Genomic DNA, 25,559 nt, shown 5'->3' on the forward strand with positions numbered 1-25,559 from the left:
AAGTAATGGAAAATTTCCCAAGCTTGGGAAGTATTATACACCTGAGTTCACAAATCTAATAAATTTATTACTGCTATTATCTCAATGCAAAAGACCCTCTCTAAAACACAAACTGTCAAAAGATGGAAGAAAAAGAATCCTAAAAGCAGCCAGAGAAAAAAGGATCTTAATCTACAAATGATCTCCCACTAAGCTAGCAGCCGACTTCTCAGCAGAAATTCTCCAGGCCAGGAAGGAGGGCAACGACACATTCTAAGTTTTGAAAGAAAAAACTGCCAGCCAAGAATATTCCTTCTACCAGTCATCCTTCAGATATGAAAGAGAAATACTTTCCCAGATAAATAAAAGGTGAGTGCTGAGTTCTTGGAAAAAAAAAAAAAACATTGGTGACAGTCCAAGCTTAAGTGAAAAAATGCTAATTAGTGATATGAAAGTGTATGAACATATATAACAGACTGGTGAAGATAAACAGTAAGATTTAGGAAACTAATTCTATAATATGAAATGTTAATATCTAACTATAAAGGCTAGTAAGAACTATTAAAAAACTACACTATGTTAATACATAATATAAAAATTATTAAACTGACATCAAAACTCTAAAAGGGGAGGATTAACTGGATAGAGCTTTTGTATACAATTGGAGTTAAGCTGCTATGCTAACAGCTTAAAATGGCCTGTTTTATCTAAAAGATGTTTTAGATAAGCCCCACAGTAACCAGAAAGGGAAAGCCTACAGTAGGTTCACAAAAGATAAAGGCAAACAAGAAGCAAAGAACACCAATTTACAAAAGCAAGCAGAAATGGAGGAAAAAGAAACAACGGAAATACAAAACAATCAAAAAGCAATAAGTAAGGTAACATTACTAAGGCCTTACATACCAATAATTATTACCAATAATTATTACCCTAAATGTGTATATGACTAAATTTACCAATCAAAAGGCATGGTGTGGTTAGATGGATAAAAAACCAAGACCCAACTATATGCTGCATAGAAAACTCACTTCAGATTTAAGAAGTCTCCCAGGCTCAAAGTGAAGGGATAGTAAAGGATATTCCATGCAATTGGAGAGCAAAAGAAGTAGGGCTAGCATACCTATATCAAACAAGAAAACTTTAAGACAAAAAAGGTAACAGGAGGGATGCTTGGGTGGCTCAAGTCAGTTAAGCGTCTGTCTACCTTTGGCTCGGGTATTCCTGGGATCAAGCCCCGCATCGGGTGGGCTCCCTGCTCAGCCAGGAGCCTGCTTCTCCCTCCACCTGCTCTGCCTGCCGCTCTCCCTGCTTGTGCTCTGACAAATAAATAAAATCTTTAAAGAAATAAATAAATAAAAGGTAATAAGACAAAGAAGGCTGTTAAATAATAGTAAAAGGGCCAACTCAATTCTCCATGAAGATACAATCATAAATATATATATACCCAACATTAGAACACTTGAGTATATTAAGCAAACACTAACAAAATTTAAGGGAGAAATGGGTAACAGTAACAGTAAGAGACCTCAATACCCCAAACTTTCAGCAATGGATAAATCCTCCAGACAGAAAATCAACAAGGAAATGCTGGATTTGAACAATATGTTTAGGCCAAATGGAATGAACACATTTAAAGAACAATCCATCCAACAGCAACAGAATACACATGCTTCTCAAGTGCATACGGAGCATTCTCCAGCATGAAGAAATCACATGATAGAACCCCAGAAAGTCTTTTTAAATTTAAAAAGACTGAAATCATACCAACTTTTTTTTTCCCCAATGACAACAGAATGAAACTAGAACGGAAACCTGGAAAATTTCCAAGCACATGGAAACTAAACAACACACTCCTGCAAAATCAAGAGATCAAAGAAGAAATCAAAAGAGAAATTATCTCTAAACAAATGAAAATAGAAACAACATAATAAATAAAACATACAGGACACTGCAAAAGCAGTTCTGAATGGGTGAAGATATTCGCAAATGACTTATCAGATAAGGGCTAGTATCCAAAACCTATAAGGAGCTTTTCAAACTCAACACCCAAAGAACAAGTAATCCAATCAAGAAAGGGGTAGAGGACATGAACAGACATTTCTGCAAAGAAGGCATCCAGATGGCCAACAGACACATGAAAAAGTGCTCAATATCACCCGACACCAGGGAAATACTAATCAAAACCACAATGAGATGCCACCTCACACCAGTCAAAATGGCTAAAATTAACAAGTCAGGAAATGATAGATACTGGAGAGGATGCGGAGAAAGGGAAACGATCCTACACTGTTGGTGGGAATGCAAGCTAGTGCAGCCACTCCGGAAGACAGCATGAAGGTTCCTCAACAAGTTGAAAATAGAGCTACCCTATGACCCAGCAATCGCACCACTGGGTATTTACCCTAAAGATGCAAATGTTGTGATCCGAAGGGGCACTGCACCTGAATATTTAGAGCAGCAGTGTTCACAATAGCCAAACTATGGAAAGAACCTAGATGTCCATCAACAGATGAATTGATAAAAAACATGTGTATATATACATCATCTTAATATATATTATATATATAATATATTATATATATATAATAATAATAATAATTTGAGACACAGGATGGGGGTCTGGGGGGAAAATGAAACAAGATGGGATCAGGAGGGAGACAAACCATAACAGACTCTTAATCTCATAAAACAAACTGAGGGTTGCTGGGGGGAGGGGGGTTATGGAGAGGGTGGCTGGGTTATGGACATTAGGAAGGGTATGGGATATGGTGAGTGCTGTGAAATGTGTAAACCGGACAATTCACATACCTGTACCCCTGGGGCAAATAATACACATTATAGGTCAATAAAAATAATTAGTAAAAAGATAAAAAAATAAAGAAAATAAAACCTGCATTAAAAAAAAAGTTCTGAGAGGAAGTATATAGTGAAAAATGCATATATAAAGAAAATAGATCTCTAATAACCTTAACTATATACCTCAAGGACTAGAAAAAGCGAGGCCAAAGTTAGCAGAAGCAGGGAAATAACAAAGATCAGAGTGGAAATAAACGTGATACAGAACAGAAAAAAAATAAAAAAAGATCAATGAAACCAGAGCTGGTATTTCAAAAAGATAAAAGTGACAAACCTTTAGCTAGACTAAGAAAAAGAGTACTCAAAATCAAAAACAGGAGACATTACAACCGATTTTATGGAAATACATTCATAAGAAACTGCTTGAAGAATTTTACGTCAACAAATTGCATAACCAGAAGACATGGATAAACTCTTAAAAACATACAACCTATCAAGATTAAATCAAGAAAAAGAAAATCCATTAAAAGATGGGCAGAGGAACTCAGCTATTTTTCCAAAGACATACAAATGGCCAAAAGGTATTTAAAAAGGTGCTTAGTATCACTAATCATCTGGGAAATGCAAATCAAAGCCATTATATATAAAGATGAAATATCATCTCACACTTGTTAAACTGAAATGGCTATCATTAAGAAGACAAGAAGTAACAAGTGTTGACAAGGATGTGGTGAAAAGGAAACCCTTGCGCACTGCTGGTGAGAATATAAACTAGGTCAGCCATGATGAAAAACAGTATAAAGTTTCCTCAAAAAAAATTAATATAAACTACCATATGATCTAGCAATTCCACTTCTAGTCACATATCCAAAGGAAGTACAAACAAGATACCAGAAAGATACCTGCTCTCCCATGTTTATGGCAGCATTATTCACAATAGGCAAGATATGAAAACAACCCAAGTGTCTGTCAATGAATAAAGAAACTGTGGTATAGACAGATACACAATGGAATGTTATACAGCCACAAAGAAGAAGCAAACCCTCCCATTTGCAAGGACATATATTAACTGTAGACATTGTGCTGAGATAAGCTGAAGAAAAACAAATACCACATGATATCACTCATAGGTGGAACCTAGAAAAGCCAAGCTTGTTCACTGAGAATAGAATTCTCTATTGAGAGTAGAATGGTTACCAGAGTATGGGGTATGTGGGGGGCGAAACTGGGACAGGTCATTAAGGGGAACAAACTTGCAATAAGTACATAAATCCTGGAGATCTAATGCACAGCATAGTGACTGTAAGCAGCAAAACTGTATTACAGACCTCAAAGCTGCTAACTGTTCTTACCCCAAGAAATAAGTAATCACTAAGTGACATGACTGAGGTGTTAGCTAACCCTACAATGGTAATAACACTGCAATATACAAATCTATGAAATCAACATTTTGTAGGTGCTAAATCTACAATGTTATATGTTAATTATATCAATTAAAATGAAAACACATGTAAGGAAAATGGTTAAGTGTGCTACAAGCATGCTACTTTGAGTAGAGTGTTATCTCAGCGAATAGCTGTAATAGCCGTTCTGTGATGCACGCTGAAAAGTGTTTAAAAACACATTTAATAATTATAGTTGTAAAAGTGCAAATAAACAAATACCAGTTGACTACAAGAACAAAATAAACAAAATAAATTCAACCTGGCACAATGTATTTTTCACTACCATTTGTATTTCTCACTTGCTCATTCTTCCTGTCTTAGTAATAAATAAGCAACAGCAAATATTCAAAAAAAAATTTTTTTTAATTTTTATGGGAAGAAAAGAACAGATAAAATTCAAAACATTCAAATTAAGTACCGGAAGTGATGCTCTTCATTAAGGAAGATTAGTAAAAAGGACCCTAAAGTTTTTTTCTAGATTGTCTACTACAACCAACCATTTAGAAAATCACCCTGCTGAGGATTAAAATTTTTCATTTTGGTCGCACTGTAGTTCTAAGTAACCAAGTTCAGTTTCATGTAGTAGTAACACTGATCTACCAAGAACTACAAGGAAAAGGAAGAATGAATTCCCTGTTATTAGTAACAGATATGGCAGTTCCCTGCCACCTTTTAAAATTTATTTAGAGGGAAAGAATGCACAAGCAGGATGGACAGTGAGAGAGGGAGAATTGCCAGTAGACTCTACACTGAGTGTGGAGCCCGAGGCGGGCTAAATCTCATGACCTTCAGATCATGACCTGAGCCAAAACCCAGAGTCGGGTGCTCACTGACTGCCGCACCCAGGTGCCCCAGTAAATCCTCTTTTTATCATGAACTATAAAACATCATGCATCAGAGATTATACCAATAAATGACCCAAGGTTACTATTTAATATATTTCTAAAATCTGATATTCTCAGTAAAGACAAAAAGATATTTTTACCTGGTCATTCATGAATAACAAATCTGAAAATTGCATAACTTATTTTATAGTTTCTGTAGACAAACTAAAATAACTGAGAAAACACCACCTAGACTTTTGTATTATTCAAAGACATACCCATTATGCACTGCAGCTCTTGGATCACTGCTACTCTTCACTTTGATCATTAGGAGAGAGAGGAGAAGATAGAACATAGCCAAGCCAAAGCACAAACGGTACACAGCTTTATAGCCAACCAAAATATTACAAGGAACAATGCCTTTTTCATTTTCACAAAATCCAGGAATCTAGAAAAAACAAAGAGTTTATGATGTCGAATTTTTTCAAATAAAGACAAGTTCTAGGTAATCAGATAGTTTTCAGGTTTAGAAAACAGAAATATGCTTTACAGTTTCTGCTGAATATGTAAGCAAGGTAAGTCTGGAACATTTTCATCAGCTAGATAATTAACTTTCTTTTCACTTTTTTGAACCCATGATAAACTATAAACTGATCCAAAACTGGATGTTTATTTTGACTTGCAGACTTAGTCCAAATGTCCTAAAACTTGCATTCTCCCGTGATATCTCAAATATCTGTATAAGAAAGAAATATAATCAATAAAAGTTCAAGGAATTATAAAGTTAAGTCAGCTTCTAAATACCAAGGAAAATAACGATAGCTTCTTGAAGCCAATGTGACCTAAATACATTTTGAGTTTTGTTCTCTTATTCTACAGGTGTTATTTTTGATAATGAATTGATCTGGATTAAAAAATAGCTGCCACTGATTTATTTTAACTTAGAAATCTGAAAAAAACTGGATGGCCATTACTGAAAGTCACACTGGAATCTGAACACACACATACAAAAAACAAAACAAAAGGACCTTAAATGAAATAAATGGGAGCAATCCTCAGAACCACATACACTACTACTACATATGAGAACAAATTTCCTCTAGAAAATGTTAAAGCAAATGGATATGCCAAATATGACTGTTAATTTGTGCCTTTAAAACCAAGAACTTATAATTGTGTTTAAGCTAATGGACAGGCACTACTTCCTTTTGCTAGTTCCTGCACAGTCTATAAACCCTTTCCTGGTCTCACTCAAATCTCACCTTTCCAACCCAGTGTAAGCCCTAGGGCAGTATATACTTACCCATACTCACTTGCAACACGTACACAACTAGACATCCTTAATTATCCCACTCCCTTGTGTGGTAGCAGGACACTACCTGGCAAATTCCCATCACTAATTAGTCAGGTTAAGATCAGTCAGGTTAAGCTAGTTCAGTAACAATCCCCAAGTATCAGTGGCTTAAAACAGCAAATATATAGTTCTTGCTCTTGTGCATGTACATAACTGGTTCTGATAGTCACTTCAGGAGTCCAGGCTGTTGGAGAAGCCACCATTTCAAATGATGTACATGTTGTGACAAATTGAAAAAAGGAAATCTTCTATCAGTAAGTAGAAGCTGATAAGTATTTCTTCAACTCACAACTCACTGATGAATAAGTATTAAAGACATGGCACTCTAGGAAATGCAAATCATTGATGACCTTCAGAAAGCAGAGAAGCAGAAACATTTGGTGATGAGAATTAACATCTACCATCTAAACTATTTTAAAACCACAGTCAACTGGATCCATGACAAAACCTTATGTCTTTTGCTTATAGCCAAGGATGCCATTAGCTGGTCATCCACATTTACTATGTACAATGCTAGCTCTTTTAAAATCGTAATAATCTCATTTTCCAAACTTTCACCACCTTTCCTTATCCTAAAGCCAACATCAAGCAGATACTGTGCTTTAAAACGGAGGTCAACTGCCATACTATCCTTCTCAACCTCAAATTTTCTGTTATCATTCGTCTTGTCTTGGTGGAAAGCCAACTTTTGTAACTTCTCTTGATCACCTCCTCCCTCTCTCCCCCATACAGATTAAAGCTCATATCAAAATATAAATGACTAAATCTCATCCTTAACTCAGCTGCCCTCTGAGACCATCATCTTTGTTACAAAACTCCTCGAATCAGCAGTTTATAACTACTAGATACATTTCCTCACAGCTATTTGGGTCTCCTTCCACTTCTAATCCCAGCACTCTAAAGAAATCACTTTCTCAAAACACTAATGATATACTGGCTGTCAAATACTTTCTTCCTAAGGTCTGCACAACAGGGCATTCACCTGTTTCACCCCTTTTCATTGTTCCTTCTAAAGCTCCCTTTTCTCTACCAACCCCTTTCAATAACAGCTTTTGTAAAAGTTACAGTCTGCTCACTTTGAATGGTCTTCTTCAGCATATGCTGCCATGGTTTCAACTTTCATTCCCAAAACACCTCCAGCTAGGATTTCTTTTTTGTTACACACTTTTTTGTTACATACTAATTCCTGTTAGATACACACACACACTTTCTTGAACACCTATGTGGTGCAATATTTCTAAGTCAACGTTTTATAAACTAAATGAGTATTTTCCTCATTTCCTTTTATAACCTGACTCCCTGAAAATAAATTTTTTTAAAATAAAACACATCACCCCCATTCCCCACCATGGTTAACAATAAGTTTCCTGCTAGTTGTCCAGAATCAGAATCTGGGTATTATGTATGACTATCACTGCCAGTTTTCAAATCCAGATTCAGTTAATTCTACATTCAGAAAAGCTACTGCTGGCCCCCTATACAATTCTTGATTACACAACTAAAAGAGCCTCCACATTTAACTACCAGTCTTCCTAAAGCATACATATTCTGCTCAACAAGCTCTTTATCCTCATTTTGCTTCCTATTTTCAATCTCTGCATATAAAAGTTCTCATTCTTAGAATGTTGCTTTTTCCATGAGACCCAGAGTTCTGATATTTAACTGGTTAGAATTACTTATTTCTCCTTATTACCACAGCACATTTTCTGTACAACCATCACAGAAGTTAAGCTTATATTAGTCTTACATTGCCTTTCTTTCCTAAAAGACTATTAGGATTACTAAAACTGGAATTATAAGTTATCTTACTTTGTACATTACAATTTCCAAAACCCAACAACTGGTTTTAAGCATACTCATTACAGGTTCAGTTAATCAATTAAAACAAAACAAAACAAAACAAAAACAAAAACAAAACTAACCTTATTGAGCTGTTCTTCCATTCCTGGTATCAGCATTACACAAGCTACACACACTCCAACAAGAAGGAAAAGTGCATAGATCAATCTAGTTACAGTAGAGTTGTTTCCACTAGGACAGCATCGACACAGCAAACATGGGGCACTGCCACATAAACATGGTATCTGGGGAAAAGAGTATTAAAAATTAGTATGTTTTAAAATGATACACTGAGAATTTGTTTCACCTACTCAAAAAAAAAAAAAAAAAAAAAAAAGACTGATGTTAAAGTAATTACCAAGGAACAAAATGTATTCGGTTCACATGTAATTATCCACAACTTTCTATGTACTTTCTGTGTAAAGATGGGCCAAAGTCAAAAATAAAAGTGTTTGACCACTAAATCAATTAAAATAAATCAAATCAGCTAAAACAATGGGAAAAAAAAAAAAAAACCGCAGCAAAGTTCAGCAAAAACAAACAAAAAACCAAAACCCTGGGATAATAACAAGCCCATCTCTGGCTCCTGTCCTCTAGCCCCCAGGTATCATACTGGTGAATTCACAAAATTCTGAGAATTCTCAAATACCCCAGAAGAGAAAAAAAAAGGGAATTGGTATCCTTATCTTTTCCTCTTCTGAGATGGTAGTAGTGAAAACAGTGAAAACTGAGGCTAGCTAACTTTCTCCCCTGGAACTCCACAGTAAACTACTGGAATATACCAGGGAAACCGGGTAATTCCCTCACCAGGAGAGATGAACACTGATTAGTGAATCTGCCAATATTTCAGAAAGGTTAAGCATTAAGTGTTCTCACAAGGATTCACCATAACCCTGGTTGAGCTCCCCATACTACCAGACTTCAGAAAGTTGGACAGACTAGTATATTCCAAACTTAGAGCTGCAGCTCTGGGGGGAAAAGTCTCAGAAACCAAGGGAAGGGAGTATGGCAGCAGTCCTACACACTACAGCAACCCATATAATGCAGAGACAAAGCTGTTTATAGCAAGCTTAAGAAAGAAAGAAATAAAAGTCATAGCAACTATGCACACATACTCTAGCAAAAGAAATAAATAAATAAGCACAACCCTCAGGGAAGTGGAAAAAAGGATGAGGGAGAGACATTTGAAGAATCCTGCCTGAAACAAAACAAAACTTAGTAAAAGGAAATTCTGTACAAGCGTTTTACCTAAACTACAGAAAAATAACAAAAAGCAAATGTAAGAGTTCAAAACTGGAATGGGAAAAGAATAAAATAAGATAATGAAAAAAGAAAGTCTAACAAAGAATACTATCAAGGAACAAAACAGACACAGCTGAAAATAAAATTACAAACAGAAAAAAGGTTGAGATAATTACTATAAACTTAAGTCATGATGGGAGTTAATAGTGACCAGACATACTATACTGCCTTAATCAATGGAAAAAGTTAAACAAAAAAATGGTTTTTCAGACAATTAATAATAGGCAATACACGACAGTAATTTCTGAGAAAGGAAACAATGTGAACTCCATGACTGAACTGATCCATCTTTCTGCTTGGGGAAAGCTTCCAGAACAGGGAGGAGAATCTAAGCAGGGGCCAGCAGTCCACCTGAATTAAGGAGACAACTGGGAGCTGGAACAGAATAGGTCACTCAGAAAAGTAAAGGCAGCTAGAGTTTACAGGGCAGAATCCTGGAGAAAAGAAAGCTACAAAGTGAGCTCTGGAAATCTGCAGAGGCTTCAACTTGAATCTTCAGCAAAGCACTTCTCACTGCAACCATCTGAATAAAATACCCAAGGAGGGGAAGAGATGGTATTCCCACCAGCCAGTGGAAAAACCTTGTAATCCAAGAGGCAATGAGTTATAGGCTATTACTCAGAATAAAAGTAAGGCATAAGATTAAAGGCTACTCCAGTCTCGCTTAACAAAGCATAAAGGAAACATCAAAAACATCAAATTTTCTTTAAGTAACTCACCTATGCCCAAGAACAAAGCCTCCAATATTTTCTTTTTAAAATACAAGTACATCCAACTCCATGAAAATAAAATTTACAATACCTGACATCTAATAAAAATTTGACAGTTATGCAAGAAAGTAGGAAAATACAACTTTTTTTTTAAAGGTTTTATTTACTTATTTGACAAAGAGAGATCACAAGTAGGCAGAGAGGCAGGCAGGCAGAGAGGCAGGCAGACAGAGAAGGGGAAAGCAGGCTCCCGGCTGAGCAGAGAGCCTGATGTGGGGCCTGATCCCAGGACCCTGGGATCATGACCTGAGCCGAAGGCAGAGGCTTTAACCCCCTGAGCCACCCAGGCGCCCTAGGAAAACACAACTTTTAATAAGAAAAATCAATCAGTCAAAATAAATCTGATTAAACACAGATGACTGAATTATAGACAATGGCATAACATTACTATTTTAACTGTACTTTATACTCTCAAGGAATATGAAAGATTTTAAAAACCCCATCAATATGTTAAGGAGAGCCATAGAAGATAATATAAAAGATCTACACAGAACCTGTAGAAATGAAAAATAAAATAAACCAAAAAATACTAATATACTGCAAAAAAAGATCAGTGAACCCCAAAACACAGCAAAACAAGTGAGACAAAAATGCTAGGATAAAAATGAAAAGAGCAACGTTGACAACTTCAAGCTGCCTAATATAAGTGAAACTGGAGTTCTCAAAAGGGGAGATGACCAGAAGAGTGCTACTGAGGAAATAATTGTCAAAATATTCCCCAATTTAATCAAGATTATAAATTCCCAGATCCAAGCTCAATGAAATTCTAGAAAAATAAGCATGAGGAAAACCATAACAACTTATACCACAAACAGCTTAAAAACAACCTTAAATAGAGACATATTTTAAAAGCAGGCAAAAAAATTAAGGTTTTTATATATATATAAACAAAGGAATGGGTCAAATTTAATTAAACAATGGCTAACATTAAAAAAACCACAAACAGGGCACCTGAGTGGCTCAGTGGGTTAAGCCTCTGCCTTCAGCTCAGGTCCTGATCTCAAGGTCCTGGGATCGAGTCCCGCATCGGGCTCTCTGCTTGGCAGGGAGCCTTCCTCCTCTCTCTCTCTCTCTCTCTCTCTCTCTCTGCCTGCCTCTCTGCCTACTTGTGATCTCTCTCTGTCAAAGAAATAAATAAAATCTTTTTTAAATAAATAAATAAATAAATAAAATCCCCACAAACAATAAAATTTTAGGCTCAGGGTAAGTCTTTCAAAAATGAATGTAATATAAAACCACTTTCAGACAAAGGACAAAAGAATCCAAAACTAGCAGACCTGAACTACCAGAAATGTTGAAGGAAATCCTTCAAGCAGAAGAAAGATCAGACCAGACAGCAGATCTATATAAAAGGAATTAAGAACAATGCAAATGACAAAATACAAGGAAATCCTTTAAAGGATAATTATCCTTTTATTATGTTCAGTTAGCCACTTACAGTACCTATCCTTAGTTTCTGATGTAGTGTTCAATGATTCATTAGTTGTGTTTAAAACTATTAAAACGATTAAAACTAAAGCAAAAATACTGTGGGTAGTTATAACAAAGGTGGAAGAAAAATAATATGATGACTGCAAATAGCATGCAAGAGGAGACATTCAAGACATTCAACTTTATACTACTGCACGATTATTAAATTGTAAGTGGCATGACTGAATGAATGAATGAATGAATGAAAACAGATTGTAGAAAGTTAAAAATGAATAATATACACCCTAGAGTGACTTCTGAGAAACTCAAGGCAAAGAAGTATACTAGTAAAGCGATGGAAATAAAACACTAAAAATGGCTAATTAACGTAAAGTAATGCAAAAAACAAAACAAAACAAAACAAAAACCTACAGAAAACAAATACACAAACACAAAATAGAAAAATGGTTGATTAAAGCCCAAACATAATCACACTAAATGTAAATGGCATAAAGACTCCCAACAAAAAGGCAGAGACTATGTTAGATAAAATCTTGAGATCCAATTCTCTCTTCTATAAGAATCTTACTTAAATATAAAAATGCATATAGGTTAAGAGTGAAAGAAAGAAAAAATAAATACCATGCTATAGTAGTACCAGACTAAATTGATTTCAGAGCAAAGAACCTACCAACGTTAAGGAGGGACACTTCATAATGAAAAGGAGACATACATGGGTATATTCATGGAGGAGACCACTAATCCTACATATTTACGCTAGGGAAAAACAATAAAACTGAAAAGAATAACAAATTCACATTTATACTCACTCATTAAGAAGCCAAACAAAAATCAGTAAGGATAAAGAAAATTTGTACATTACCAATTAATTGTGCCTGACATTTAGGGAATACTCAATACAACCAAAGTAGGGCACAAATTGTTTTCCAGAATGCACCAAAACAGACATTTTTGGCCATAAAACAAATCTCAAATTTCAATAAAGATGCAAAATGTCTCAAATCAAACCACCACCATGTATTCTTGACCAACAATGGAATTAAGTTAGAAATCAGTAACAGAAAAAATATATGGAAACTAAGTAACACACTTCTATTTAACCCACAGGGGAAAAAAAAAATACCTAAAAGAAGTTACAACAAATGAAAATAACACATTACATTTGTGAAACTTACAGTACTAAACAAATAACTACATTAGACAAAATGAAGATTTCAATGGAACAATCTGCGCTTCTACCTTAAAAAAAAAAAAAAATCAAACAGAGGAGGGAGCAAGATGGAGGAGAAGTAAGAGACAGAAATATCATCAGGTCCAAGGAGTTCAGCTAGATAGTTATCAAACCATTCTGAACACCTACCAGCCCAACAGCTAGAGCTAGACGAGAACAGCAATTCTAGGAACAGAAAATCAACCACTTTCTGGAAGGTAGGACTTGGGGAGAAGTGAATCTGAAGCCACACAAAGATATAACACAGCAGGAAGGGCCAGCTCCCTGCAAGCAGTGAAGCACGGGAGCACAAAATCAGAACTTTTAGAGGACTGCTCCACTGAGTGATGTTGCTCCACAGGCTACCTGGGGGGTGGGGTGGGTGGAACCCTCATGGGGACAGTGTGGTCTCAGGAACCATGGGGTCACAGACCAGGGATGCCTGAGTGTGGCAGAGCTCCCAGGTATTGAAGCAGGGAAGCTGGCTGCAGAGATGGAGCTAAGAAGGGGGTTCTCAACTCAGGGTTATTTTAAACTGTGATCTGAGGCACAGTCGGACCACTACTCTTTGAGCAGAGACCACACAAGAGGCGGATCTGGGGAGACTCTCTCCTTCTTCCTCCGGGAGAGGCAGTGCAGCAGCGCTGCAGGAATCTGCTGGGTTTGGAGACTCTAAATGGTGCTGTGCACCAGAGATAAAAATGCTCGGTCACAGGCCAGGAGTGCACAGAGCACAGCCGGAGACCAGGGAGATGGGAGTGATTGTTTTTCACTGGAAGTGCACTGAGGAGTGGGGCCACGAGCTCTTGCCTCCTCCAGGGCCACAGATTGGAGGTTGCCATTTTCATTCTCCTCCTCCAAAGCTGTACAGAAAGTGTTCAGGGAACAAAAGCTATCAAAAGCTCGCCTAAGCACATTACTTAGCTGGTCCCTGACAAGGGCGGTGCAATTTTGCCTCAGGCAAAGATATTTGAGAATCCCTGCAACAGACCCATCCCCCAGAAGATCCCCCAAAACATCCAGCCAAAACCAAGTTCACTGATCTAGGAGAACTGCAGAACTCCAGAGCTAGGAAAAGCAACAAATAAGAGTTCACAGCTTCTCTCCCATGATCCTTTCTTTAGTCTTTCAAAGTTAAATTTTTAAAATTCTTTTTCATATTCTATTTTTCAAAATTTTCCTCTTTACTTTTTTAAGGCTTTTTAACTATTTTATCTTACCAATATCTTTTTTAAAATCTTTTTTTACTTTTCTTTGTTATAATCATATTTTACCCCTTCACTGTATTTAACCTTATTTTTTGTTTACATATAGATTTTTCTTTAAAATTTTGGGATACAATTTCTTCTAATCAAAATATACCCTAAATCTGGTACATGGCTATGTTCTAATCTCCAGCCTGATCACATTTTTTCCCTTTTTTATTTCCCCCAACCAACTTATCAATTCCTTGTTTAGAATCTTTTAAAAATTTCATCTTTAGGGACGCCTGGGTGGCTCAGTTGGTTAAGCAGCTGCCTTCGGCTCAGGTCATGATCCCAGCATCCTGGGATCAAGTCCCGCATCGGGCTCCTTGCTCGGCAGGGAGCCTGCTTCTCCCTCTGCCTCTGCCTGCCATTCTGTCCACCTGTACTCGCTCTCTCTCCCTCTCTCTCTGACAAATAAATAAATAAAATCTTTAAAAATTTCATCTTTACAGTCATTTTTATCCCTCCACATTGTTTACCCTTATTTTTGTATATAGATGTTTTCTTTCTTTAAAATTTTGGGAGGTAGTCTCTTCTAACAGACCAAAATACACCCAAAATCAAGCGTGTGGCTCTGTTCTCTTCACCAGTCTAATTAGTGTATGTATATGTATATGTACATGTATTTGTATATGTGTATATATATGTGTGTGTATGTGTATGTATATCCCCCTCCTTTTTTTTCCCCATCTTCTCCCCCTGGTTTCAGGTCTCTTCTGATTCGTTAATGTATATTTTTCTGAGGTTGTTGCTACTCTTTTGGTATTTTGTTCCTATTCATCTATTCTTATCTGATAAAATGACAAGGTAGAAAAACTCACCAAAAAGAAAAGAACAAAAGGCAGTACCAATGGCTAGGGACCTAATCAATACAAACATTTGTAATATGTCAGAACTAGAGTTCAGAATGACAATTATTAAGGAGCCAGCTGAGCCTGAAAATGCAAGCCACAAATACTGTATATAGTCAGGCTCTCATTGAAAATAGAAGGAGATAAAACGCTTCCAGGGCAAACAAAAATTAAGAGAATTTGCAAATACCAAACCAGCCCTACAGGAAATACTGAAAGGAGTCTTCTAAGAGAGGACCTTAAAGAGATGAGAAAGGAACAGACACAATATACAGTAATAGTCACCTTACAAGCAAAAGAATGGCACTCGATTCAGATCTTCATTCTTTCATTTTTCATTCATCTCAAAGTGTTACCCTATTTTAGTATATGTGCTGCCGAAGCGAGCACTCAATAGTTACCCTAAATGTGAATAGAATAAATGCCCCCAATCAAAAGACACAAGTTATAAGAATGGATAAAAAAACAAGACCCATCACTACGCTGTGTATAAGAAACTCATTTTAGACCCAAAGACAGCTCCAGATTTAAAGTGAGGAGGTGGAAAACAATTTACCATGCTAATGGACATCAAAAGAAAGCTGGGGCGACAATCCTTATAACATATAATTAGATTTTAAGCCAAAGGCTATTAATAAGGGATGAAGAAGGACACTTTATCATACTTAAAGGGTCTATCCAACAAGAAGAAATAACAATTTTAAATATCTATGCCCCTAACATGGGAGCAGGCAACTACATAAGCCAATTAATAACAAAATCAAAGAAACACATTGACAATAATACTGTAATAGTATGGGACTTTAACACCCCCCTTACTAAAATGGACAGAGCATCTAAAGCAAAAGATCAACAAAGAAATAAAGGTTTTAAATGACACACTGGAGCAGATGGACCTCACAGATATATTTAGAACCTTTTATCCCAAAGCAACAGAATATGCATTCTTCTCTAGTGCACATGGAACATTCTCCAGAACAAATCACACCCTGGGTCACAAATCAGGTCTCAACCGGTACCAAAAGATTGGGATCATCCCTGCATATTTTCAGACCACAATGCTCTGAAGCTAGAACTCAATCAAAAGAGAAAAGTTGGAAAGAACTCAAATACATGGAGGCTAAAGAGCATCCTACTAAAGAATGAATGGGTTAACCAGGAAATTAAAGAAAATTTAAAAAACTTCTGAGAAACAAATGAAAATGAAAACATAACAGTTTAGAATCTTTGGGAAATAGCAAAGGTGGTCTTAAGAGGAAAGTATATAGGGGAGCCTGGGTGGCTCAGTGGGTTAAGCCTCTGCCTTCGGCTCAGGTCATGATTCCAGGGTCTTGGGATGGAGCCCCGTATCAGGCTCTCTGCTCAGCGGGGAGCCTGCTTCATCCTCTCTCTCTACCTGCATCTCTGCCTACTTGTGATCTCTGTCAAATAAATAAAATCTTAAAAAAAAAAAAAAAGAGGAAAGTATATAGCAATACAAGCCTTTCTCAAGAAACAAGAACAGTATCAAGTACACTATCTAACCCTATACCTAAAGGAGCTGAAAAGAACCCAGCAGAAGAGAAATATTAAGAGCAAAAATCAATGAACCAGAAACCAAAAGAACAGTAGAGCAGTAGAACAAAACTGGCTCCTTGAAGAATTAGTAAGACTGATAAACTCTTTGCCAGATTTATAAAAAAAAAAAAAAAAAAAATAGAGAAAGTATCCAAATTAATAAAATCATGAATGAGAGAGAAAAGATCACAACCAACACCAAAAAAAAATACAATTATAAGAACATATTATGAGCAACTATACGCCAGCAAATTTGACAATCTGGAAGAAATGGTTCCATTCCTAGAGACATAAAAACTACTAAAACTGAACCAGGAAGAAACAGAAAACCTGAACAGACCCATAACCAGTGAGGAGACTGAAGGTGCCATAAAAAATCTCCCAACAAGAGCCCAGAGCCAGACGGCTTGCCAGGGGAATTCTACCAAACATTTAAAGAATTAACATGTATTCTCTTGAAACTGTTCCAAAAAACAGAAAAGGAAGGAAACTTCCAAACTCATTTTGAGGCCAGCATTATCTTGGTCCCAAAACCAAAGACCCAATCAAAAGGGAGAATTACAGACCAATATCCTTGAATAACACGGATGTGAAAATTCTCACCAAAATACTAGCCAACAGGCTCCAACAGTACATTAAAAGGATTATTCACCACAACCAAGTGGGCTTTATTCCTGGGCTGCAAGTTTGGTTCAACATCCATAAATCAATCAATGTGATACAATATATTAATAAAGAACAAGAACCATATGATACTCTCAATAGATGCTGAGAAAGCATGTGACAATATATAGCATCCTTTCTTGATCAAAACTTCACAATGTAAGCATAGACGGTACATACCTCAATATTATCAAAGCCATCTCTGAAAAACCCGCAGCAAATTATCATTCACTATGGGGAAAAACAGCTCTTCCCCTAAGGTCAGGAACACATCAGGGATGTCCACGATCACCACTGCTATTCAACACAGTACTAGAAGTCCTAGCCTCAGCAATCAGACAACAGAAAGAAATTAAAGGCATCCAAATCGGCAAAAAAGGAGTCAAACGCTCACTCTTTGCAAATGATATACTTTATGTGGAAAACCCAAAAGAATCCACTCCAAAACTGCTAGAATTCATCCAAGAATTCAGTAATGTGTCAAGATATAAAATCAATTCACAGAAATCAGTTTTATTTCTATACCCCAACAGCAAGAACAGAAAAAAGAGAAATTAAGGAGTCACTCCCATTTACAACTGTACCCAAAACCTTAAGGTATCTAGGAATAAACTTACCAAAGAGGCAAAGAATCTGTACTCAGAAAACTAAGAAGTACTCGTGAAATAAACTGAGCAAGACACAAAGAACGGAAAAATGTTCCATGCTCATGGATTAGACGAACAAATATTGTGAAAATGTCTATGCTACCTAAAGCAATCTACACATTTAATGCAATCCCTATCAAAACACCAGCAACTTTTTTAAAAGACATGGAACAAATCAAATAATCCTAAAATATATATGGACCCTAAATAGCCAGAGGAATGTTTAAAAGGAAAGTCAAAGTTGGTGGCATCACAAGTCCAAACTTCAAGCTCTTTTACAAAGTTGTAATCATCAAGACAGTATAGTAGTGCACAAAAACAGACACATAGACCAACGGAACAGAATAGAGAGCCCAGAAATAGACCCTCAACTCAATGTTCAACTAATCTTCAACAAAGCAAGAAAGAATGTCCAATGGAAAAAAGACAGTCTCTTCAACAAATGGTGTTGGGAAAATTGGACAGCTACATGCAGAGGATTGAAACCATTTCCTTACACCACACACAAAAATAGATTCAAAATAGATGAAAGACCTCAATGTGAGACAAGAATCCATCAAAACTCCTTGAGGAGAACACAGGCAGCTACCCCTTCAATCTCAGCCACACCAACCAACTTCTTCCTAGAAACATCGCTAAAGGCAAGGGAAGCAAGGGCAAAAATGAACTACTGGGACTTCATCAAGATCAAAAGCTTTTCCACAGATATTTGCAAATGAGTTATCAAATAAAGGGCTGGTTTTGGATACCCCCTATAAAGAACTAATCAAACTCAATACCCAAAGAACAAATAATCCAATTAAGAAATGGGCAAGAGACATGAATAGACATTTCTGCAAAGACATCCAAATGGCCATCAGACACAGGAAAAACTGCTCAACATCACTTGGCACCAGGGAAATACAAATCGATACCACCTCACACCAGTCAGAATGGCTAAAATTAACCAGTCAGGAAACAACAGATGTTGGAAAGGATGCAGAGAAAGGGGAACCCTCCTACACTGTTGATGGGAATGCAAGCTGGTTCAGCCACTCTGGAAAACAGTATGGAGCTTCCTCAGAAAGTTGAAAACAGAAGTACCCTATGACCTAGCAATCACACTACGGAGTATTTATCCTAAAGATACAAACAAGGAGTATGTGCACCTGAATATTTATAGCAGCAATGTCCACAATAGCCAAACTATGAAAAGAACCTAGATGTCCATCAACAGATGAATGGATGACGAAAAAGTGGTGTTTGTGTGTGTGTGTGTGGTATACAATGGAATATTACGCAGCTCATCAAAAAAACACAAAATCTTGCCATTTGCAATGATGTGGATGGAACTAGAGGATATTAGGCTAAGCGAAATAAGTCAATCAGAGAAAAAGAATTGATCATATGATCAAAAAGAAGAGATCATATGATCTCTCTGATGAGGAATTTTAGAGGCAGGGCAGGGGTTGTGGGGGAAAGGAGGGAAAAATGAAACAAGATGGAACTGGGAAGGGAGCTAAACCATAAAAGACTCTTAATCTCAGGAAACAAACTGAGGGCTGCTGGGGTTGGTGGGCGTGGGGGCGGGCAGATAGGTTGGCTGGGTTATGGACATTGGAGAGGATATGCGCTATGGTGAGTGCTATGAATGGTGTAAGACGTATGATTCACAGACCTGTACCCCTGAAACAAATAATACATTATTACAGGTTAATAAAAAAAAAGAAAAAGGGTCACTGGACACCTCACCAAATTATAGATGGCTAATAAGCATATAAAAGGACTTCTACATATTTCATATGCATATGGGAAGTGCATATTAAAACTCATGTACATACAAAAGCCTATAAATGGATATTTATAGTAGCTTTATTCCTAAATGCCCAAACTTGGAAGCAATCAAAATGTCCTTTCGTAGGTGAATGAACTAATAAACTATGGTATCTCTAAAAAATTGTACATTATGCAGTGCTGAAAACAAAGGAGCTCTCAAGCCATAAAAAGACATGAAGAAACCTTAGATGGGTATTACTAACTAAAAGAAGGCAATATGAAAAGACTACAACTTGTATGACTTCGACTGTATGAAATTCTGGAAAAGGCAAAACTGTGGAGACAGTAAGATCAGTGACTGGAGTAGGTACAGGAATGAATAGGCAAGGCATAGAGGATTTTAAGGGTAGTAAAAATATTCTGTATACTATTATAATGGTGGCTACATGTCATTATACATTTGCCCAAACTCCCAGAGTGTCCAACACCAAGAGGGAACCATACTGTAACTACAGACTTTGGGTGATTATGTGTCACTGTAGGTTCATAGGTTCATTAATTTTAATAAATGTATCACTCTGATGGGGGATTTAGTAAGTTCAGGGGATATATGGGAAATCTTTGTTATCTTTCTCTCAATTATTCTATGAACCTAAGACTGCTCTAAAGAACCCCCCCTTTTTTTAAAGTGAGAAGGACAGCATGAGTGTAAAAGTGGGTGGGGGGAGGGACGGGGGAAAGGGCGAGAGAGAATCTTAAGCAGACTCCATGCTCACTGCAGAGACCAACACAGGGTTCAATCTTACGACACTGAGATCATGACCTGAACAGGAATTAAGAGTCAGACACAAAACTGAGCCACCCAGGTGCCTCTAGAGAAACCTTTAAAAATAAAGGCTATATGGGATGCCTGGGTGACTCAGTTGGTTAAGCATCTGCTTCTGGCTCAGATCATTGTTCTAGGGTCCTGGGGATGGAGCCCCCCCAAGGCAGGCGGGGGGTGGGGTGTCCTTGCTCAGCAGGGAGCCTGCTTCTCCCTCTGCCTGCAGCTCCCCCTGCCTGTATGCTTGCTCTCTCACTCTCTCTCTCCCTGCTAAATAAAATTCAATAAATAAATAAATAAATAAATAAATAAAATAAAGAAAGGATAATACATTGTAACCAGGTAGGGTTTAGTGAGAAAAATTAAGGCTGACTGAATTTCTGAAAATCAACCAATGCAATTCATCATATTCACATAATAAGGAAAAACCATTTATGGTCATCTCAACTGATGGAGGAAAATCACTTGACAAAATTCAATAGCCACACATGACAGATCGAACAAAACTTTCTGCAAAGAAAACACCATATCCTCAACTTGATAAAGTGTATTTACAAGAAATCTATAGCTGCCATCATGGTGAAAGTCTATTTCCCCTAAGAGTCAAAACGAGGCAAGGGTATCTGCTCTCATGACAGATATTTAACTTCACACTAGAGGGTCAAGTCCATAAAAGAAGACAATTTAAAAAAAAAAAAAAAAGGAATATACAGGGACGCCTGGGTGGCTCAGTTGGTTAAGCAGCTGCCTTCGGCTCAGGTCATGATCCCAGCGTCCTGGGATCGAGTCCCACATCGGGCTCCTTGCTCGACAGGGAGCCTGCTTCTCCCTCTGCCTCTGCCTGCCATTCTGTCTGCCTGTGCTCGCTCTCTCCCCATCTCTCTCTCTGATAAATAAGTAAAAAGCTTTAAAAAAAAAAAAAAGCTTTAAAAAAAAAAAAGGAATATACACAGGAAAGGGAAAACTAAAACTCTTCCATTCACAAATAACTGTTTACATGGAAATCCAAAAAAACTTAAAAATGCTACTAGAAGTACAAGGAAGTTTAACAAGGTCCCAGGATACAAGGTCATTATACACACATGAATTATAATCCAACATACCAACTGAAAACTGAAATTAAACAAAAAGAAATACTAAAGTATAAATCTAATGAAATATATACTAGATCCCAAATGATGAATATTAGAAAACAATGATGAAACAAAGACTTAAATAAACGGCAAGATACTCTGGGCTCATGAATTGAAAACTCAGTATTTTAAGATGTCAATTCTTTCCAAACTTGCCTATAGACAACCAAATTCCAATCACAATCCCAGCAGGAGGCTGGTAGAAATAAATCAGTTGCTTTAAAAATTTATGTGGAAAGTTAAGGGAACCACACAGCCCAAATTCAATTCCAGAAGAATTAGATTTAATGCTTTGTTTAAAAATACATGTTTAGCATGCCATGACCCATCTATGTACATATACACAGAGAGAAGGAATATTATTGGTAGTGGCATTTTTTTTTTGGTGACACTTTAACTTTGTGTACTCTGCTTTGCTTGACTATTCAGTGACTATGAATCATTTCTGCAAAAACAAGTCATCGTACTAAAAAATAAAAATCTAGCAAAAGCTGACACAAAATATGTAGGCAGTAATCACTAGCTCTTTCTTCTTAAGTATACTAAGTAACTTGGACAAAAAAAATGAAGTCCAATCATTCAAAAAATCAATTCTAGTCCTTAGTATCATTGTTGATATTGGGGTGGAGAAAGGCACTGAAGTAGGCATAAATTGCTGGTAATGTAGTTCCAGGATTAGGTGAAAGATCCAGATATTTAAGTGGTTAATGTAATCACCGATCCAAAAGACAGCCACATGAACCAAGATTTATGATCAATCTAATTCTAGGACACTTACCAAAGAAGCTCAAAATAAAAATTAAAGCTCCAATCAATACACAATAGTAGAACATGTATTTTTTCTTTTATGTGCTTTTTTTATAGCTCAGAAATTTTCTACAGCTGTTTTATAAATAAATCAGAAAAAAAAACATACAAAAAATAGATTAAGCCTCAAAAAATCTGAGTAAAAAGTAAGCCTTGTTTAGATACAGTTTAACTGTTCTAATTTAATGACTTGAGTACTTTTGAACATTTGATTAAGTTTTGAATTTGTCAAAACCTTTAAGTAAATAAGCATATTGACTATTAAGACTGTTGAAAAATCGGACTTAATGCAAGACAAAATCCCCTCCAGTTGCTAACAAACTACACTAAAACTGAACAGTTCATGAATAGAGACAAAAGCACCAAGAATGAAAGGAGGTAGTATCATATACTACATAGAATTACATACTACAGAGTCAATTCCTAGGCTGGCCACCATAATCTAGCATACTTAAGATCAACCTTGGCCACCCAGCCTACCTGCCAGAGATAGTGACTTATTAACAGTGACTAAAATGCAGTGTCAATTTTATCAGTTTCCTAGTCAATAAAGGTGAAGAAATAGTTGTAGAAATTTTAATAGGAATATAATTTTCCATATTGTTCACTAAAGTGATTTTCTGATTTAAAACACATAAACATAAAAAATATATATTAAAAAAAAAATCCTTCACACCCCTCCCCCAACCATAATTGTTTTTTAAGGGGAAAAAAAGGTGTTCATCATGGTTCTGGAGAGGAGAACAAAACTGGAAACATGAATCCCTCCTTTTAAGTCTTTACTATACACAAAGAACATGCCTACTTGATAAATGGCCAAAATCTGACTTTACAAATCACACATTCTTCCTACCCCCAAAAAATAAAAGTAGTGTTTTAAAATTTATTATTCTGTAATATATTTATTACCCTATGCCTCTTTTGTATTAAACAGACTCAAGTAGATATTCCAGTTTATTACTGAGATTAAAAATACCTGTTTTCCATGCCCAACTACAAGAAATATAATCAAGAGAATGATCTCAGTTGAATTAACAACCTCCAGGTATTATTTTATTAAAATGTAACACTTACAGTTCAAGCAATATCAAAACTTTATGAAAAAATAGTGATTTATGTAAAATTTATGTAAAATTCGGACTCGTGTATATAATGGGAATCATTTGGGAAATCCGACAAGCGTTAGAAGTGGAATTTAGAAATCATGGATTAATGAAATATGATTTTAACGCAAATACCTCGCCCAAAATTAAAAATAACTTTAGTAACTCTAATGTTAATATGCAGTCTGTGGGGGGGGGGGGGATGGAATGATTATCTTAAACTGAAGTTTATTTGCACCACCTGAATAAAGAAACTGTACCACTATAATGAAAAATAGTATCACTCTAACGATGCTATCTAATTAAAATGCAACCTACACCGAATTAAACATGAAATTTCAGATTACAGAAGTATGCTTTACGTCAAGATACAAGATTTGTAACACCACTGAACTGACCAGCTTTTACAGATACATACATTTATTACTTGAGAAATACAGTAATTTCTTCCTAGCATGAAGGTCGAGGACCCAGCCACAGAGCTAAGACTAAACAGTACTAGTAAATATTACCACCAAGCTGTCCCAAATAGCGGGCGTTTAACTGCAGAGTCCGCCCGACAGAACAAAGAGGCCAACATGCCTCCAGGGATGACAGTGCTGCAGTCTGAGGTCGCTGGGAACAGGACGAGAAAAGACAGGGTACTCCACGGAATGGGCCTAAAACCTACGTACAGACGGCCTACGCAGCCACAGGAAAAAGAGCAACAAAAAGGCACCTAGAAGAATGGGGAGTAGCTTTCATGAAAGCTACTCACGAAAGACAGTTAGGGGTGGGAAACTACAGCTGTCTCGTCTTTGCTTCTCCCATCGGGGTTTAACTTTCCATCTCACTGCTCCTCACGGCCACTGCTGACAGCTCTACCCAAGACTCGGGGCCCTAAAGCTGAATCGGCGTGACCACGGGATACAGGGAGAAAATGGGGACGGAAGGCACTCCCTGTTGGGTGGGGTACCACGTTACCTCTGCAACCCATCCAGCCCGGCTCGGGTTCCTGTCGCCTTCGCCTCTTACGCTTAGCACCATGAATGTCACAAAAAACCTCCTTACCCAGCTCGCCATGGAGCACAGTCCCAAGACGTTCCCCATCTCCGCAACGTCGCAGGAGCACCCACAGGCAACAAGATGGAGACAGTACTTCTCCACCCTTTCGGGCCTTATTTACTATTTGCGAGCCACTTCCGGCGCATAGCTCACCCCGCCCCTCAGCTTTGCGTCACTTCCTTTCAGGCCTGAGTTGGGTGGGGTGGAGGAGGGCGTCGTGATCAGATTGCGCGTGCGCATTCTTGGAATTTGGGGCTGCTTTCGGAGCAGGGTTCTTTTAACACCGCTGGCGGAAGTTTTTGGCTAATGCAGTGGTCGTAGTTTGCTACATTAAGGAAACGGTGTGAGAAAAACTCGCCTTTGCGTAATGTTTATTTGAGTTTGGGTTCAGTAGAGGCTGAGGTGGTGCTTGATGATTTTGTCCTCTAACCGCTTTTGAAGGATTGCCTTCTCGGTGCTCATACGTTCGTCCACTTATTTCTCGTTTTTACACTTTAGCGTCTTTTTGCCCCACTTACATTCTCAGATATTCCTGCAGGCCACTGCCTAGGACAAGTTCTACTGGGGTATTTCCATTCGTTTGGGTACTAACAGTTCTTTGTATCACTTTTTGTTGTTGACACGCATTTTAATTTCTCGTCCAATTAAGGTGTTACAGGAAGTTTGCCCGTTCAAAAATTTTAATTAAGTGAAAAGACATACTGATTATAAAGACTTAAATATGGCATTGATTTTATTGAACGTCATGAGCTGTTCAGGGGACATTTGGAATCCTTGCAAATTAAGTGGTAGTGATCATCTCTAGTGAGTACACAAAGTTCTAATTCTTTTTATAGTGATATAAAAAGATAATCTGGGAGAACAGTTTGGTGCACAGAAATAAAATAGAAATAGTCTTTGTCATTAATAATGACAGTTTTATAAAGATTACAAAAATTAGATGGGTGAAGGTGAAGTAACACCTAGGACTCTAGAACTG

At 37.1% G+C, this 25,559-nt stretch overlaps 1 protein-coding gene across 1 annotated transcript in view; it reads right to left on the bottom strand.

Moving 5' to 3' along the window:
- SERINC1 (serine incorporator 1) overlaps positions 1 to 24,734 on the bottom strand; it is a 35,134-nt gene extending 10,400 nt beyond the window's left edge. The window contains exons 1-3 of the mRNA XM_059400638.1: positions 24,587 to 24,734; positions 8,321 to 8,482; positions 5,323 to 5,492 (exon numbers count right to left, since the gene is read on the bottom strand). Coding sequence (XP_059256621.1) covers positions 5,323 to 5,492; positions 8,321 to 8,482; positions 24,587 to 24,625 — 371 coding nt within the window. The 5' untranslated portion in view covers positions 24,626 to 24,734. The remainder of the gene's footprint in view (positions 1 to 5,322; positions 5,493 to 8,320; positions 8,483 to 24,586) is intronic.
- Positions 24,735 to 25,559: the final 825 nt, after the last annotated feature.

This window comes from Mustela nigripes, chromosome 5, assembly GCF_022355385.1.
Source record: "Mustela nigripes isolate SB6536 chromosome 5, MUSNIG.SB6536, whole genome shotgun sequence".
NCBI lineage: Eukaryota > Metazoa > Chordata > Mammalia > Carnivora > Mustelidae > Mustela > Mustela nigripes.